At 36.3% G+C, this 19,720-nt stretch overlaps 1 protein-coding gene across 4 annotated transcripts in view; it reads left to right on the forward strand.

Moving 5' to 3' along the window:
• Positions 1-19,720, forward strand: part of Col11a1 (collagen type XI alpha 1 chain) — a 198,833-nt gene that overhangs the window by 32,196 nt on the left and 146,917 nt on the right. For all 4 annotated transcript variants that reach the window (XM_028757393.1, XM_028757395.1, XM_028757392.1 and 1 more), the window contains exons 3-4: positions 3,208-3,421; positions 8,696-8,858. In XM_028757393.1, coding sequence (XP_028613226.1) covers positions 3,208-3,421; positions 8,696-8,858 — 377 coding nt within the window. The remainder of the gene's footprint in view (positions 1-3,207; positions 3,422-8,695; positions 8,859-19,720) is intronic.

Genomic DNA, 19,720 nt, shown 5'->3' on the forward strand with positions numbered 1-19,720 from the left:
TTCTTTTCCTTCCTTCCTTCCTTCCTTCCTTCCTTCCTTCCTTCCTTCCTTCCTTCCTTTCTTCTTTCCTTCCTTTCTTTCTTTTTTGCTTTCCTTGTTTTATTTATTTTTCTTTCTCTTTCTCTCTTCTTCTTTCTCTTCCTCACTCTGTCTGTGTGTCCCTAGCAACACCCCCTTCCTTCCTTCTTGCTATGAAGGTCTCCCTCTGTAGTTCAGGCTAGTTCTCAAACTAATGACCTTCTGTCAGAGCCACCTGAGAAACCGCTATACCCTGTTCTGAAGTATTTTCAAAACATATTTATCTTGGAACTCATTAAAATTTCTATTGTATTTTCTGATTTACATTAGTTTTTGCTGAAAAAAAAAGCAATCTAGCAACACAAAACATTATAAGGCATATTTTTTGTACTGAAAAGTTAAAGATTGAAAGTCTTTAACATGTTAAATTCATGCCATACATTGAAATTTAATTTAAAAATCTTAAATAATAATAATGTTACTTTTAGTTTTCATTTACATGTATAGTTTCTATATCTAATAAGAATTGAATAGAAAATGAAACAAATATGTGAACTAGTGGAACTGTTTTAGAAATAGTAAATAAGATGGAGTTTAAATTATATTATAATTGGCTCATTAGCACAAGGTCATAATAGTTAATTTAATTAATTTGGTGTTTGATCTTTTGTTCATAGAGAATTATTATAATGTATGCTTGTGGAATCTTCTTCCACTACAGTTAACAGAATTTATCTGTGTGAATGTTTTACCCCAGTTAGCACTATTGTACTTTGTTGTTGGTTCTTGCAATGATATTTCAGATAAGAGACTCCTATGATAGGGGTCTTATTTCAAATAAGAGAATCCTATGATAGGTAATTCACATAAATTCTTTCTTGGCAAGAAGTTTCTGCAGCTATTGTATACATGGCAATTTAAAATAGGAATAATATTATATCATTATAAACATCAAATTAGTGAGCATTATTTAAAAAGTGGTGCGTTTTCTGATGAACACAGCCAGAGGATCAGACACTTCAATAGGCATCATGATAACAGCCATCATTATCAAGAAGAAAGACTAGTATAGGGTTGCAGAATTGTGTGTGTGTGTGTGTGTGCATTTATGTGTATCTCTGTGTGTGTATGTACATTCGTCTGCATGCCTGTGTGTGTTTATGCATATCTGTCTGTGCCTCTCTCCTTCTCTCTCCTTCCCTCCTTCCCTCCTTCCCTCCTTCCCTCCTTCCTTCCTTCCCTCCTTCCCTCCTTCCCTCCCTCCCTCCTTCCCTCCCTCCCTCTCTCCCTCCCTACCCCTCTGTTTGTGAGACAGAGGACAAGTGTTGGGTCTCTTTTCTCACTATCTGAGCCCTGGGTATTGAACTCTAGCCATCATGGTTGGCAGCAAGTCTCTGACCTACTGAGTCATCCTAGCGGCCCTAGACCTCAAATTACCTGAGCTACCATATTAGTTCACACTCACTGAGTTTGTGCATATATGTGCAGCGTAAACAAACAAGCAAACAAACAAGAAAGCAAACCAACAAACAAAAAACGCAGCCATACTGCCTGTTAGTGTTCCTTTTTGAATACATTTAAAAGGCTTCCCACCCAGGAAACGTCTTCCTTTCACTATTATTCTCAGCAGACTCAGAGAGTTCCCATTTGAATGATGTTCATTGAGCCAGTTGCAATCATTACAATGTACGTTAAAAAGTGTTTTTGCCATAATAAATAGTACTTTGATGAGCTTTAAATGTAGTATCATCACAAAGAAGCATCTTCTCATAATTAACAGCAATGGAACTGCCTATCTGTGTCATCTTTGGAATTTGTACCTGTGATAGTCATATTTATAATGTCTTTTTAAAAATCACTTTACATTACAACCTGTAATTGAATTAAGAATGAATGGATTAAATATGAAAGCTCTTGATATTGCCCCCAATATAATCTATAATAAAAACATCTTCTTTTTGTGGACAGACAATAGTAATAAAATTCTCCTAAATGATATCACAGTATATGTATAAATATATACATATTTACATATACATATATGTACATATATACATATATACTATCTTATATAGTTAGTGGTTATGTATCATATATATTGTTACTTGGAAAAGTAAAATCTACAACTTAGTATGTAATGTTTCCATAGTAATTTAGCAAAGGTTTAGTAAGCACATGTGTAGGTCAGATGATGCTTTAGGTACTTGAGATAAGATTATAGAAAGAGAAAACAAACACAACAGTATGCATTCATACCTAATAACTCTGATTTTTCAGTGGCATGCCTTTTAATAATAAAACTGAATTATGTGATCAAAATCTCCTAAGTATTTAGAGGGATGTTGAAAATAATGATTTTGTATTACCTTATTATAGCACCTTTTCACAATGAGCATGTACAGGAACAGTGTAGACCATGTTGGGAAATGCAACACTGATGTCAATAAGTTGGTTAAATAAGATAGTTTCAGGGGCTGGAGAGATTCCTCTGCAGTTAGAAGCCCTGAGTGCTCCTACAGAGGAATGGAGTTTAGGTCCCAATGCCCATGTCAGGTGGGCCATAAGGTATGAATCTGTAGTTTCAGATAATGTGATTTTGCTGGGCTCCACAGACACCTGCTGTCATGGATCCACACACACAGCTACACATACTTTAAAGAATGAAATAACACCTGCAGGTTGACTCAGTGGTAAGAGTTCATGCTGTTTTTCTTGAGGACTCAAATTCTGTACCTAGCATCTTCATTGGGCAATTCACAGCCACCTGTAATTCCATCTTCAGGGTTATCTGACACCTCTACCCTCCTTAGGTACCTGCACTCACATGCCCCACATTTCCTGTCTGCTCACATATACATAATTTAAAAATAAAACATCTAAAATGAGATTTGAAACAAGTTTTAAAAAGTGCTCTGTTGTGTTGAAAATTGTACCGCCATCATGATATTCTTTTCTGACTGTGGGCTCAGTTTCTCATAGTCATTATGCTTTAAATAAACAGCTTTCAGGCTTAACTTGAATTAATATAAGAACAAGCTTAATAGTCATATGGCTCCCTCTACAACCACACTACTTGTTCAACTGTTTCCCACTTGAATTTAGTTATCAGAGCCCCATAAATGGTTCAGATAAAGTGATCTAGGAAGAATTTGGAAATCTGAAATTTCTAACTCATTTTTGTCTTTTCAGGAGGAATTTTTCCACAAGATTTTTCAATACTGTTTACAATAAAACCCAAAAAAGGAACTCAAGCTTTCCTCTTGTCTCTCTATAATGAGCATGGCATTCAGCAACTCGGTGTTGAGGTCGGGAGATCCCCCGTTTTTCTATTTGAAGACCACACTGGAAAACCCACGCCGGAAAACTATCCTCTCTTCTCAACAGTTAACATCGCTGATGGCAAGTAAGTCACAGTGACCAAATGTTGAAACCATGCTGAAAACATTTTCTATTAATCATTCAGCAGTCTTTGTGAAGCATCTTTTCTAGTGGCTATGGATGAAAAACACCAAAAGAAAGCACCCCAACACCCCCAACATTGATGTAGTCTATGTTGCAGTCTGGGAAATTAAGGGAAAAAAACATGTAGGAAATAAACAAACTTATATGGATGAGACAGAAAAGCAGGACAGTAATGAGAACAGGAAACTTTATGGTGGTGAATTTTAAAGAAATGAGGAGAAGTCCATTTTCAGAACAGAATTCAAAGTCAAGACTTCTCATGGTCCAGTGGACTAAAGGCATCTGAGCCATGCATGTCCATCTGGGTTCAATCCCTTGGGCTATACATGGTAGAAGGAGAGAACCAACTCACACATGTTGTTCCCTTACCTCACCATGCACCCAACATGTGTGTTTTCCTCAACCAATAGATAAATAAATGTTTCAAAAATTGAAAATTATCCAACTAAACAACAACAATGAATTAGCGTGGGGGGAATGGAAGGTACATTGTGCTGAGACTTGCATGCATACTGCTTTAGCCAGAAAGGAAACAAAGGTAAATAATCCTGATCCAGGGATTGTGAAAAGCAAGGCAGGAGCAGAGGATGAGGAGGATACAAATTGTCGGGAGGTCCAGAGGCAGATCACATTGTAGTGTTTGGAACAACTTGGGGTTCAATTCTGGGTGAGATGTGACCTCATTTAACCATTATAAGCAAAGAAATGGTCTGATAGGAAATATGTATTTTATTTTTATTTATGTGTATATGTGTGTGCCTGGTTTTCTGTAGGTGTACCAGTTGAGCATATATGGAGATCATAAGAGGGCACTGGGGACCTTGAAACCAGAATAATGGACAGTTGTGAGCATCTCAGTGAGGTCCTAGGAGCAAAATCTGTGTTCTTTGCCAGAGCAGCAAGTTTTCTTAATCATTGACTCATTTCTCTAGCACATGGACTTAAATATTTGTAACAGTAGTGCTAATATTGTGTATTATCGGAGAGCTTGTACATTTGACATGTGCTGTGCACTGCTTTAAGCACTTAATGCACTGCTAACTCGTATAATAAAGCTTATAGGTTATTGGAGCTGAAGCACGAGAAGTTCAAATGACTTGAAAGTGACAGAGGTGGCATTTGAAATGAAGCTCCGACTGTGCTCTTCTCAGTCCTGGAGATTCCGAACCATAGTTCATGTTGTAATCATTTATTTTTACGTAGAGACTCATTAACCATAAGCAAATATGTGTAATATTAGATGATGTTTTAATATTGAATGTAGAACTCTAAAGTCAGCTTTACTAGGTATTATGGCATCTGGTTATAGGGGTCAAAGGCAGTATAGATATAAAAATAAACATATTCATTTTGTCTTCGATAGGATGACCGAACTCTCGGTGTCTCAGTCATAGAGAAAACTTAGCTTCTACAGCAAGTTGCGTGAGGGTCCTATGAAGATGAGAAACTCAAACAAACAAATACAAAATGTAGTTTTCATTGCTTGTTTTTTAACACAGAAGATATTTTTATTTCTGGAAGTTTTTTTTTAAACTTTCAGTCAGGTGTATGTGTTGCTATTTTTTAAGAATTTCATGCATAGTTACTGAAGTACTATATTTACATCATTTCTGCCCACCTTCTCACTCCTCCAACCCCTTCTGCATCAATGGAAGAACCGCACTGTATGGTGTGGTATTTCAGAGTGGAAGTCTCTTATGAAGGGATTGCTAGGAGGAAAGTAAAGGAACAAGTGCCTGTTTGAGTGACAATGTGAAGGGAAGAGTCTTCCTATAGACTGTGTTTGCAGGAAGCAAGGATGTGATCAGCTACAGGGTATCACAAAGCAAAACTTCAAGGAGTTGGGGTGCGAGAGCACCAGAAGGTTTCTAGGAGACAGAGAATAGAGATTAGGCGCTCTGAGGGTAGTTTCTAGGTTTTGATCTTACTTATATTTTACTTACTCATGTGGTGTGTGTGTGTGTATGTATGTGGAGAGAGAGAGAGAGAGAGAGAGAGAGAGAGAGAGAGAGAGAGAGAGCAATGATGGATCATTGTGCATGTTGATGAGAGTGGGATGGTGCATGTGTGAGTGAGTATGCACTTGAAGGCATACGCATGTGGAGGTTGTAAGACAACTAAGATAAACTTGGGTATTGGTCTTCGGTAGCCATCTAGCTTATTTATTTATTTATTTATTTATTTATTTATTTATTTATGACATTCCAAACATTGTTCCCCTCTCCTGGTCCCCCCCTGACAACATCACTTCCCTCTCACCCCTTCCCTTCAGTGACCCTGAGTATCTGCCCACTCTGGCCCAAGATTGGGCACGTCTTCTACCACTGAGGCCCTACATGGCAGCACTGTTGCAGAACATGTATCACAGTAAGACTGTAGCTTTAGGGGAGGGCCTCTGCTCCCGTCGTTGAGACACCCACATGGAGACTGAGCTGTATGTCTGCTATGTATGTGCTGACCCTCGCATCCAACCCTCAGATGCTCTTTGGTTGGTGGCTCAGTCTCTGAGAGCTTTCAGGGGTCAAGGTTATTTGAATCTGTTGGTCTTCCTGTGGGATTCCTATCCCCTTCAGGGCTTTTAATCCTTCCCCAACTCTTTCATAAGGATCCTTGACCTCTGTTCAGTGTTTGGCTGTGGCTATTTTTATCTGTTTCAGATAGGTGCTGAGTAGAACCTCTCACAGGACCGTTATGTTAGACTCCTGTCTGTAAGCATAACAGAGTATCATTAATAGTGTCAGGGATTGGTTCTTGGCCATGTGATGGGTCTCAAGTCGGGCTGCCTTATTGGTTAGCTATCCCCTCAGTCTCTGTTCCACCTTTTCCCTGCATTTCTTGTATCAGGACAAATTCTGGGTCGAACGTTTTGTGGTTGGGCTGTTGCCCTTATGCCCTTATCCCTCCTCTGGGGGTCCTACCTGGCTACAAGCAATGACCTCTTCAGGATCCATATCCCTGCTATTAGGCATCTCAGCTAAGGTCACCTGCATTGATTCCTGGATGCCTCCCCATACCAGGTTTCTGGAATTTCCTAGAGACTCCCAAAATGCCCAACAGTTGCAGATTTCCATTCATTCTCCTGGCCCTCTGGACCTCTCTTCTGTCTCTCTCCACACCTGATCCTGTCCTTGCCCCATTACCCTCCACCTCCCTTCTCCTATCCAGGTCCTTCTTTCCCTCTTCCATGACTATTTTGTTCCCCCTTCTAAGTGAAATTCTAGCATTCCTGCTTGGGCCTTCCTTCTTGTTTAACTTCTTTGGGTCTGTGGGGTGTACCATTGGTATTCTGTACTTTATGGCAAATATGCACTTATCAGTGAGTAAATACCATGTATGTCTTCTTGGGTCTGGGTTACCTCACTCTGGATGATATTTTCTAGTTCCATCCATTTGCCTGTAATTTTTTTTTTGAGTCAGGGTCTCAGAGTGGTATAGAGTTTTATCCTGAAGATTAGGCTAGACTGGATAGCCATAAAATACCAGACAGAAAACCTTTCTCTGCCATCTTAGCACTGAAATTAGAGGTGCATGCTTCCACATCCACTTGTTTACAAGTAGCTAGCACATGGAGTCAAATCTTGATTGTGTAGCAGGCACCTTATTGACTAAGCTATCATCCCAACTCCTTCATTCTTGTTTTTGATAGTTACTATGGTCACAAATGCACAGAAGCACAATCCAATTGGTAGTATAGTCTAGAGAGATGATGGCTTCTTCTAAGCAGAGAATCACTAACTTTTGTTTCACCATAAAAATTTGTGACATTTTATTGATGGTAAAGTTCCATGAGAAAAAAGGAGCAAATAAACATGTAAAATTTGCTTAATCTAGTGCTATTTAAATCATTATTATTTTGCATGCTATGCCTAATTCTATGATTTTTGTCATCCCATTATTAAGACAATTGAAAATAATTTAAAACAATCAAGATTAGTGTTCAGACGAGATTTTAGCAATTAAAATTATTTTTATATCCTGCTAATGAGAAGCACATCCCTCAAGACAAGGAATGGTTTAAGTTAGCACACAGCCTTCCTGGCATAAAGTATGTGTAAATTTTAGTCCCAGTGTATGATGTTGCTCCAAGGCTTCTTATATGTCTTTGCTCAATTCAAGCTTTTGCTAGTTGAATGTGCTAGTGGAAATACCAAAGATAAAGTATGTATGGAAATGTACTTGGTCGTCACCACTAGCCATGCCAAATATCATGAAACAGACATTTGGGAATGCTCAGGCAAGCTTCTTGGTATTTTATTTTATGGATCTACTCCTAGACACTTCTGGAATATTAATCTAGCACTTTGATTTGGAAGAAAATGTAAACCACAGTGGCTTAAAAAATTCAAGTGAATTTCACTTAGTGGTTTCTGTTAGCACCAGACATTGTTAATAAAACCCTTTCTAGGATGCAGGGAGAGCATGCATGCTTCCAAGGGCTGGCCACGTTCCCCCTTCTAAGCCTGTCATCACCACCCTGAATTAGCTGGGGCAGTAGCTGCAGAGTGAACTGAGCCTCCCACTCCACACATGCACTGACTCTGCTTTCTCTCAGTGTTTCCTCCTCTTGCCAGCCCTGGAAAAGAAGGAAAGATATTGTGTCTCAGTTTTGGATCCTGCCCACGGTGGTGATCTATAACTGTCTTGAAATTAAAGTGGAAAAAGAACATGAAAACACTTGAAATAAATGGAGCTCGGGACAGAGTAGCACATTGTGTTTTACAATTAGAACATTCAGCTGCTCCAGATGGAGCAGCCATTCAGTCAGGAGACAGACCCTTTTATATCCACTCTCAGGGGATCACCGGAGCAGAAGTTTTTCTCGTGGAATTCCACTTTGGAAGAAAGCGTTTACGCACAGAGAAACTATTGCTTACCCATATCCATCGCAATCTCTGTCAAATGTGCTCATAGGAAAACAGTGAGATTAATCTTTTGTTTCTGCTGCACAAAGTGAAGCAGAGGACGGGCAGTGCTAATCAGCACAGGTGCCTAATCCTTCCTCTCATCTTAGGAAACTGTGTCCTTTTGAGTACCTGGTGCTGTCCTGGGTAAACAGTAAATTGTCACTAGCTAAACTACTGAGGCACAAGCGTGCCTCTGTTTTTGTACCGTTTCAGCTCACAGTTGACATTTAAAGCTCATGTTCTAATGGGTCTGTCGATTTGGCAGCCAGAGCCTTTGAAGCTTACAAAAGAATTGCTTCGGTTTTTTACAGGTGGCACCGGGTCGCAATCAGTGTGGAGAAGAAAACTGTGACAATGATTGTTGATTGTAAGAAGAAAATCACAAAACCCCTCGATAGAAGTGAGAGGTCGATAGTCGATACCAACGGAATCCTGGTATTTGGAACAAGAATTTTAGAAACAGATGTTTTCCAGGTAAAAATAAACCAAGTTTATTTAAGCTGACTGTTGTTAGATCAACTGGGTTAAGAATTCGAGCAATCGCTATGTTGTAAAACAAAGTTCAAACTCTAAAGGGTGACCTACTTTCTTCCTCTGTGAGTGGAGTGGCGATGTTTTCTATTGTTGGGCCAAAGGATGATTAGACAATAGTGACTACAGGGCATGGGAAGCTTTCTTTGAGCACAAACATCCAATTCTCCTGGCAAGGACAATCCATTTCGGTCCGAAACTTTATGGTTAGTACTTTAGTTTACAGAAAAAACCTTGACTTCCTGTTCTAGAAAATGAATTCAGAGAAATATCCCAGTCATACACTCTGTCTAACTGTTTTTTTTGTTAGAGTGTTTTCTCATAGAGATTATGTTGTGTTATGTATCTAACAGAGAGATGAACTTTAGTGCTTTTTAATTAAATACTTTATTTATTTACATTTCAAATGTTATACCCTTTCCCGGTTTCCCCTCCGGAAACCCCCATCCCATCTGGAATTTTAAGTTTTAAAAGTGAAAGTCATTGTAGAAGCTTTTCCAATTGTATTTTGCTAATTATCATTATGATTCTTGATCTGTCAGTCATCGTATTTGGTAACCGATATTTTGCTTCTCTGCCTTTTTATAGTATACACAGAACTGATTTCTTACTCTATTAAGGGATGTACAGAACTGTTATTGACACAAATTCTGCTTAATTTTTGGTATATAACAGCATAGAGCTATATAACGTGATTTAATGCATTTTGTTTATGTGTGTACACATGCCCATGTGTTAATGTGCACATATGTCTACAAATACAGATAGTATATTTATATTTAAAGATGCTGAACTACTGCTTATGTGTTTATTTGAATCATCTGTGACATAGTACTAAATACAATGAAATCTCATGATATTTTCAGGTTCTATATTTGGGATACTACTCATTTGTGACTTTTGCAATTACTGTAGTCTTAACCCTTTGGCTACATAAATATTTTAATTTGTGTTATCATGATTAACTATTTGATGGGTAAATTGTGAGACTACATAATGACAATACACTTTTTGTACATTGTCATGTATTAATTAACTATGCAAGGATAAATATTTACTTATTGGATGTATGGATATTATAGAAAAGTTTCATAACTTCTGTTTTTGCAGAATCTTACTTCATAAGTTCATGAACAGTTTTCTAGGCTAATTTACTTTTGTAACCAAAATCTGATTTTCTAGTTTTGTGAGTGAGTGACATGCAAGAACATCAATAGAGTTCTCCCATCCTTCTGCCCTTCCTGTTCTCCTCCCTGCTTCCAATGACTGATTTTATAACATAACACTTAAAATCTGAAATAACCACAACTGTTAATTTGAAGAATGTATTAAATATTAAGAACAATAGTGTAAAAGAGATTCTTGTGTGAAATTCTAGTTAATATGACAATGAGTCATGAAAAATTACTCTTAAAATATCTTTTGTATTTTCGGCATTCATGGTGCCACATGAAACTTTAAATAGGGCATTTATTTACTGCTAGGTTTTAAGATATAATTGAACTTAGAGCTTTTGCATCATAGGTTTATGTTGTGCCAATTTTTAAAAATCTATTAAGAAAGAAAAGGCTCTTATTTTTACTTAGTAAAGTCATTGAGCAACTTTAGGAGAAAAAAAGTGAATTGAATGCATTTTCATATTTATCTAATCCAAATATCCATAGCCCTCATCTGTGAGACTCATCTTTACTTTTCTTGCCAAATATTGTTGTAGTCTGACTATATAAAACTTCAAACTGGACTCTCCTTGAGTGAAAATGAGTCATGAAAGAAAATAAATGTGTCAAATAAATACACATCTTCAACACCATGAACTTAGTCTATCATATCTAAATATGAGGACATTGGTGTGTTTTTTCTAAAAGTTTATTCAAAATTCTTTTGCTTTCATTTTTGTTTATACTTTGTTGCTTACATGGAATTTCTACACCTTTGATTTTTTTATGAACCATACATAGTAGAACATGTATTAATTTAATGTTTGATAAATAATTACAGTGATGCTGCAGCTGTGATAACATTAGGCATTCGTTAGACTGAACACTGCCAAGTCACTTTATCAGAAATATTGTGACTCACATTTAACTAAAATTTACTTAGTGTATGTAATTTCATGGATACATACTTCTGGAATGGTACTATTATGCTACAATAGACATCATATATGCCTATGTTTGCATCACAATAAGATTTTTTTTAAAAAGAGTTCAAAGCACACAGGATTCAAAGTGATTTAAGCTTCTCTGGGATGGTTTCCCTGAACACTCAGTGGGACATATGTATTTACAGTCTACATGGTACAGCTTTGGCATAGCAGTAGAGTAATTCTGCAGGTGTGTTCTGGAATGAGGACATTCTGATTTTTATCCCCAGGATCTGGTTTCCTATAAAGCTCTCTCTACATTTCAGTTTCCCATTTTTCACTGGAGAAGTATAAAAGACAGTCATTCACAGTAATTGAAAAAAATCATGGAGCAGGTGCAGATAACACCCTTGCATAACACAATATGAGTTTATATACATGTGTGCATTTGTAATTTGTAAATAATTATGGTTGTTAATTTACTCTTAAAGTAATATACCAAAGTGTCTTTCATTATGATTTCCTATCTTTTGATAACATGGAATTTCTATAATTTTTGTACATTTTTTCACTGGCATAACTAGCAGTGTCCTATGTCTTAATGGAAATTTCTAGTGGGTCTTTTTGTTTGTCCTGAAAAAAAGAGTTCTTTTTTTGGCCTATTGCTCATGCATCAAGCACTTTGGAGAGTTAAAACCTGTCTGTTTCCTCTGGGTTTAACAGCAGCTGAACTCAGGCCATATTAAGAGGAGGCTGGTATGGGTGGATGTAGACACACCGTACAGTGTCCATCCAATAAGAATCCATAGGCCAGGCTTGTATACCCTGACCATATGCTTTAAAGATGAGATGACTTATTAGGAAAAAAATCCATCATTAAATCAGAGCTTAGAGCCATGGTTTCTTAACTTTTCAAAGCACTATCAATTTAGTCTTCTGTATTTTAAACGTCGTCAGTCAAAAGGCTCTTTTCCTTCTCAGAAAAACTGTTTTGGGGGTGGCTGTCTTATGAGCTATGAGTCAGTTGTGATAACATTTTGCAAAACCATTCAGAAAAGTTCTCAGAAAACATTACGAAAGATTTACATTGTTTTTGTTATTATTATTATTAATTATTACCAGTGTTATATAATTCACACCTGTGTGTGAGGGTAATCATAGAAGCCAGAAGGGGCCAACTATGAGATATCTTGTAGCTGGTGCTAGCTTTCTCAGCTGACAGGCATAGGTGTTGGGGTTTGAAATTAGCTCTCTGTAAACACTCCTAACTGTGGAGCCACTTTTGTATCTCCTTGCAAAACATTTCAGGTTTTCTGTGGAGAAATCAATGGATGACAAATTTAAAAGTTATACTATTTTGGTCGTTTTGGTAGGCCCCTCAAATGTTAAATAATAACAAATGATTAAATTATCTTAAAGCTGTTAAGGTTTAAACAGGTCAAGAACTTTATGCTTGCTTTGTGATAATTTTCGAGGTACACCTTTAAGGAGCTGTACAGGATTAGACATAACTTTCCTATGCAGCAATGCCATAAAATGAAGGTAGTGTTTGTATTTATCCACCTTCTCTTGTTTAGTTGAGTTTAGATATAAGTCACTAAATCATCATAGTACGTTTTTAGTTGAAACAGTATCACTTGTTTGTCTCTGTTGGAACTCTCTCTCAGCATGCAGGGAACACCTCCCTGGGACTGTATTAGCTTTATAGAGTGAATTGAGATGAGTAACATCTGGGCAATGTTGAGTGTGCTTGTTCTCCATAAACCTGGATGCCTTTATTCATTTAGCGAAATTTTCTTTTATACTTCTTTAGCTATTTATATTTTTAAAAATTGATTACTGTTTATTTTTAGGAAATTGATTGACTTTTTATGTAAAGTGTGTATCTTGGAATGTGCATTAATCCCTTCTGTGTTCCAAGTTTTGTTTCCTGTTTTCGTTGATTAAGACTTCACATCCAACCATTGAACTGAGCGTGGGGTCACAGATGGAGGAGTTCGAGAAGGGATTGAAGAGCTGAGGGAGGTTGCAGTCCCATGGGGGAGAGCAACAGTGTCAACTGACCAGACCCCTCAGAGCTTCAAGGGACTGGACCACCAACCAAAGAGTACACATGGAGGGACCCATGGCTCCGGCCGCATATGTGGCAGAGAATGGCCTTGTTGGACATATGTGGGAGAAGCGGACCTTGGGCCTGAGGGGGTTTGATGACCCAGTTTAGGGAAATGCCAGGATGGGAAGGCAGGAGTGGGTGAGTGAATGGGGGAGCACCCTCACAGAGGCAAGCGGGGAGAGTATGGGATACGGGGTCCAGGAAGGGAGACCTGTAGAGGGGGTAACATTTGAAATTTAAATAAAGAAAATATTCAATAAAAGAAGAAAAAATAGACCTAGATGATTATATCAGTTCTGGTTAGACAGGAGATCCTGCAGATCTCTATACTTTCTCTTTTCTTCTTTATTACGTTATCTAGGACTAGAAAAACAGTGTTGATAAAGAATCCCATTGTCTTACCTCTAGTCGTAGTTAGAAATCTGAGTGTATTACTATGAAGTATGATATCTGCTACAGATTTTCTAAATACTCTTTTGTCAATTTGAGGAATATTCCTTGTATTTATTGTGCCAAAATATTTCTTTAAGGACAAATGACTTTCAACTGTTTAGCTCTAACTGGTCATGATTCTCCTTGTAGACTAGGCTAGTTTTGATTCAGAGATCTTTCTGACTCTCCATTTCCAGGGCTTGGGTTTAAATGTGTACACTACTATAACCTTCCCCTTTCTGTTTTCTTTGAGCAAATTAGTGTGATTATGTTAATTGCCTTTTAATTGTTGAAAGGAATTTGGGAAATATTATACTTAGTGACAGTGCGCAGTTATTTTCATAAATCATGTGGTTTGATCTACAGCTACATTTTTGATCTTTTTGACATTTCATGAAGAACAATAGTCTATAATCTTTAATTTTTTCTCTAGTTTGGGTGCTGTAGTGATGTAGTTTCACATAATGAGGTAAGAAATATCCTCTTTGTTCTCATTTCTCAGAGAACTTAGAGATATTTGGGAAGTTATCCATTTTCTATGTTGGATACTTGTTTTCTCAACCCCATTAGTTCTTCTGTCTGAGGTTTATGTTTCTCAGGGAATCAGCCCATTTGATCTAGGTTCCAGTTTAGAGAGTTTTAGAATACGTCCTTAATATTGATGCGTATGGCTGCCATAATAGATCTCCGTTCATTACCATGAGTAATTTCCATAATTTGAGAATGTTCTTTATCCTTTTTCCTGGAAGCTTATAATTTTTCTTGAGGTTTACAGAGAACCTACTTTCATCTATAGTGATAATCTGTTTTAACTTCTTTATTTCTTATTTATTACTTCTTGCTTTTTATTATTATTTTGTTGTCTTTTTCTTTGCTTTATTTTTCTCACTTGGATTTATGTTACTCATTTTGTTTCATTTTCTTAGGTGGAAATTATATCACTAACTTAGAGGATAATATATATATATATATATATACATATATATATATATGTATATATATATATATAGTGTTTGTGTATATTCATTCTATAAATTCCTCTTTTGATAAGTTCTGTTGACTTCTATTTTTTATGTGTCAATGAAATTCTCTGAAGACCTCTTTATTGACCCTAGTGCTTCAGAGCTTTTTGTAACTTCTCATCTGTCTTTCAGTTACTATTTTCATCTTAATTCTATTATCTTTTGAGAAATAAAATTGAATATTCCTTTCATTTAAGTTTTCAAAAGGGAATTTAGCCCATACCATAGTTTATTTGAATGTGAATGTCTATTCGCTTTAGATTGATGTATATTTTACTATTGCTGGATGGAATACTAAAGAAATGCCATTTATATCTGATTAATAGTGATGGTTAGCAGACTCATCCCTTCCCTAGTCTCTACTTGCTATATGTGACTGGTTTTGATGGAGGTTTTATTTATTAAGTACCCAAGAGCATTAGTGACTCATCAATTCATTCTTGAAGTTACAGTGCTGTTGCCTTGTGTATTTTACACTTATTAGTTAGGATCATGAGTTAGAGATTTTTGGTCATATTATTCCCCAATTTATTCATATTTAATATTTAGTTGATGTCAGCAACATGGGGCAAGAAAGAATGTCAGAGCCAGAGGAACAGGTTGTTGCTATGTTATTTTGTCTCCTGGGAATGTCAGAAGCTAAACTCATCAAGTCTCACCAACAGAACTACCTAAACACAATCTTTCCTATAGTTCTTAAATATTCTGTTCTATTTTTTATGTTACCTGGTGGTTCCTGTGGTGCAGTGAACCCACCCAACCTTGAGTCAACTGCCTGCTACTGTACAAATTCTATACCACTGCACCACACTCAAGGTTTTCTCTTTTTGTTATGTTCTTTTGTACTCTTTGCTTTATAGTCTGGGTAGCTTTCATTATCATTGCTTCATCTGAGCTTATTTCCCTTGTTATATTTATGCATTTGATATCCTTATAAAGTTACACCATATTTCTGTTAGTTTTATTGGTCTATAACATGTTTTTTTGAGTGACAATTTTATATTTGTGATTCATTTTCCATCTGTACTTCCATACTATACTTTGTAGTTAAAATTTTAAGCAGGGTAATCAGACATATAAAAAATTCCTGTTATGCTAATTCTGACATTGCTATATATGATTCCAGCTTTGATGTTATTTCTTTTCTATACATTGTGTATCTTACCGAACAATGTGTCTTGTAATTTTTGTATTGAAAGGAAAACATGGTAGACTGAGTAAAAAGTTGGGTAAGTGTTAAGAGAAATCAATCAGCAGCCATAGTATGGGTAAGACTTCTGGGGGAGTCTGTGCTTGTGAAATGTCCGAGTTTTCAATGGTTCTCAGTTCTGTTTCATTAAGACTCAGGTGGGCTAGGAACTACACAGTTTCCTCCTTCTATGTAGAAGGCTGAATTTTGATGGGCATTTCTAATATTTTAGTAGATTTAAAAATGATTTTATGCACTCTCTTTTCTAGATATCTGTGAATTATCCCTCTGGTTCTTGCTGTGAAGGTCTTATAGAACTCTTAAAAGGAACTTACAAAGGAGTACCCTTTAGTGAGTTTCAATGGTACATGTCACTCTTGGGGACTCAGGTACTTCATAGCACTGTCTGTTCCACAAAAGGAAGGTACAGAAGGCATGTAGAGACAGTTTTATTTTCAGTTCATTCTTTTTAAGTATTCCTTAAATTGGTTTCAATGTGGGATACATGGCACAGTTTTGGAGATAGATTAAAGTTGTGTTATTCCAAAAAACTTAGGTGATTCTCTTGTTCACTTTTTTCTCATATCACATTTCTGTTTACAGTGTTTAACTTTTCCTCTTGTTCTATGTACAGACTCAGAATTTCTTCCATAGTTTTAGCCATAGTACTGCCTGCCTTTTAACAGGTTCAGATTCTGGATTCTATTCAGAATAAAATCAGGATAAAACAAAACAAATCAGCAAAAACAAACAAACAAACAAACAAACAAAAACCCTCAGACCAGGTAACACAGCAGGTATAGATCTGAGTCTCTAAGTTTGACTCTCCTCCACAATTAGCCTACCTTTTCAGACTCTTTTCTGTTTTGCTTCTTCTAGAAAATGGTGCTAATCATCATCAACCTGCTTGGGGTGTAGTGAGATTCCACTGCCATAATGCTAATGGCAGTACTGATGATGAAATTTGAAGGTGTGATTCTTTATGCTAAAAACCAGACACTATGGAAACTGCACATTCCGCCTTTGTCTCATTTTCTCGACCTCCAAAATTGGTATAATTTCATGATCTTAGAATTTATTTCAAAAACAATATTGTTCTGAGTTGTCTGCAAAATATCTCTGATTACAAAATACAAATGTAAATTGTATTTTACAAAATCTTATCTGTGTTCCATCTGTGTTGAGGAAGTTTTTCATAGAATATGACTCTCTTAGGAGGGTGAAAGTGAATGAGTACGGATGATAGCCATTTCAGATATTTCACTTGGGAAATTAAAAGTGAAGCTACAGATATCATTTGGTATCTAAGCAGTACGATAACTGTTTAGGGAAAGGAGTTATGATGAGGATAACCAAGTGTTGTAATTTGATAACTAAGTGCTGTATTTTGATGAGATCAAAGCTGTTTCCTCCTTATTATTCCAAATTGATATGTTATTTCATACTGAAATCATTGGAGAAACTTACTTAACTGAGGACCATTTGCAGTTCTTTGAGCATTGTATTTTTCCCAAGTTAAGGTACAAAGTAGCTTTCATCACCAGAGACGTATAATTGTGGCTTTGATGAACTGAAATAAATAAATCTTTGTTTTCAGATAAGTTTTACACCCTCCCACATGTCTAAGGAAATATATAATGTTCACCCTAGTACAAAGACCTATTTCTTTACCATTCCTTGTGAACTCTTGCTTCAATTTTTCTTGAGAAGTGTTAAATGAATAAAAAATGATTCTATTTTTCTCCTCAAAACTGGTAGGCTTCTCATGCCCCAATGGATTGCCCCCTAATCTGTGCTAAGGAGCCACTAACTGAATTTAGTGGGCTATTAAAACAAACAAACAAAAACAAAACAAAGCTGAAATTGAAACAGAACATTGAAAAGTTTGAGGAAGGATTATGAAGATGAGGCCAGGAAGTTTTGTGGGAGGCATTTGCTATAAAATTTCATATACATGTGAAATTCTCAAAAATAAGGAAACTATAGGAAATAAAATTTTAGCCAATCTCTTCTTTAATTATGCTACTTCCTTGTTCTTAGTCAAGCTACTTTATCACAATTCATTGTTCTATTATTGAGTCTAGCATATGTCTTACCTATTATTAGAAGAGGTGCTTTTCAATTCACTAATTACAAATAAAAGTGAATTATGAGATTGAAAAGCATATCTTTTTGTGATGTTATTCCATGTATATGCAAATTTATATCTTATATTTTTTATTAGTCTGCATTTATTATTTCCTTGCTCCAGAGATATCACAAAAGTTTTAACAAGTAGTAGAGAAATGGTTCTCAACCTGTGAGTCATGACTACTTTGGGGATGGGAGAGGTTGTTGAATGACCCTTTTACAGGGGTTGCCTAAGATCATGAGAAAACACAGATGTTTGCATTAAGATTCATAGCAGTAGCAAAATTACAGTCATGGAGTAGCAGTGTTTTCACTCTGGAGTCACGAAGCCCTGGAGTAACATTCCAAATGAGAACCAAAGTTGGGAACATGACCTTTTTTTTTTTCCCTTGGCTACAAAATTAGAAGTCTTATATGTATTACTGTATGAATATGAAGTGAATTACCACTTAAATAGAGGCATCTGAGTGTCCTGTCAGAGAGGATTTTGCAAGAATTGACTTCATTTCAAAAGTTGTTGATTATTTTTGGAGTTGGATGGGGATGTAGTTAACATGGGAACTCTATATCATTTTGTATGATGTACAAATTTATAATTTATTTTTTAAGGAAATGTCCCAACACCTAAAAAAGAAAATAAATGTTTATTTTTGATTGGGATTTTTTTAAGTTGCTCTCTCTAAGCAACTTAGATTATGTACATAAGAAAAGTAAAATATCTTTGCAGTAATGTATGGTTGTTTATTTATTCTTGCCTGCAAATATTTAGTCAGCTGCATGTTAGAATATAGCTGTGGCTTTGAAAACAATGTTGAAATTATTATCTAAAATGATATTTATGAGTCTTGTTTGGTGTAATGTATTCTAAGGCTAAAATTCTCTTATAAATGCAAAGAAATATATAATTGCAAGAGAAATAACATGCTATAGTTGACAACTATGAGGTGAAAATTTGTTAAATTTGATATTTACAGTTAAAGTCAAAACAGCATTAAAACAGAATTTCAAAAAGATTAATGTTAAAATCCCATTACCCAACCCAGAAAATTTTAGAATCTTTTAGATATTCTGCTGTAAGGACTCAGTGGGTTCATAGACATTTAATTTTTTTAACATTGAAAAATAAATGAAATTTTTTTTGTGAAGAGGTTTTGTGTAGAAACAGTTAAATGTAGTACATAATAGTGTCCAATAGCAGTTTTTATGAAACAGTTTAACTCCTTTCATGTGGATGTGTGGACAAACTTGTCTTGTGTTATGGGTGTGTGTGCATACATCTGTACACTTGTGAGTGCATTCATATGAATGTGTGAGGTGGACATCTGGTGTGCTATTCAGTGTCTTTATGGTTTAGATTTTGAGACAGATTCTCTGACAGAACTTATTGTCACTGCTTGGTTAGACTGGCTGGCCAGTCAGTTCCAGATATCCTTCTGTCTCTACTTACTGGTACTAGGTTTACAAGGCAGATGCCTCCACGCCAGGCTTGTTTTTTAAGTGGGTTCTGAGGATTGAATTCAGATCTTCATGCCTGTACCACAAGCAACTAATCAACAGAGCCATCACTTCTTGGCCACTCAATCTTGTTAGCTACTAGTTTAGCTTGTCAGATTTTATTTAGAAGTGGTCTGGCTAATTCGTTACTAAGTTAAGATTTGACACATTCTCCTGGATTTTCTCTTTTAGGAGACCCAGCGTGCTCTGGGTCACATGTACACAATACTGGTTTTAACAATTCTTGAAAGTTTTCTCTCATCATGGCTGGAAGGAGCATCTGGTCTTGGCTTTTGAATGTGTAATCACATTCCTGAGTATTGTAGACTGAGTTCATATGAC

The sequence above is a fragment of the Grammomys surdaster genome, unplaced genomic scaffold, assembly GCF_004785775.1.
Source record: "Grammomys surdaster isolate TR1022 unplaced genomic scaffold, NIH_TR_1.0 126158, whole genome shotgun sequence".
NCBI lineage: Eukaryota > Metazoa > Chordata > Mammalia > Rodentia > Muridae > Grammomys > Grammomys surdaster.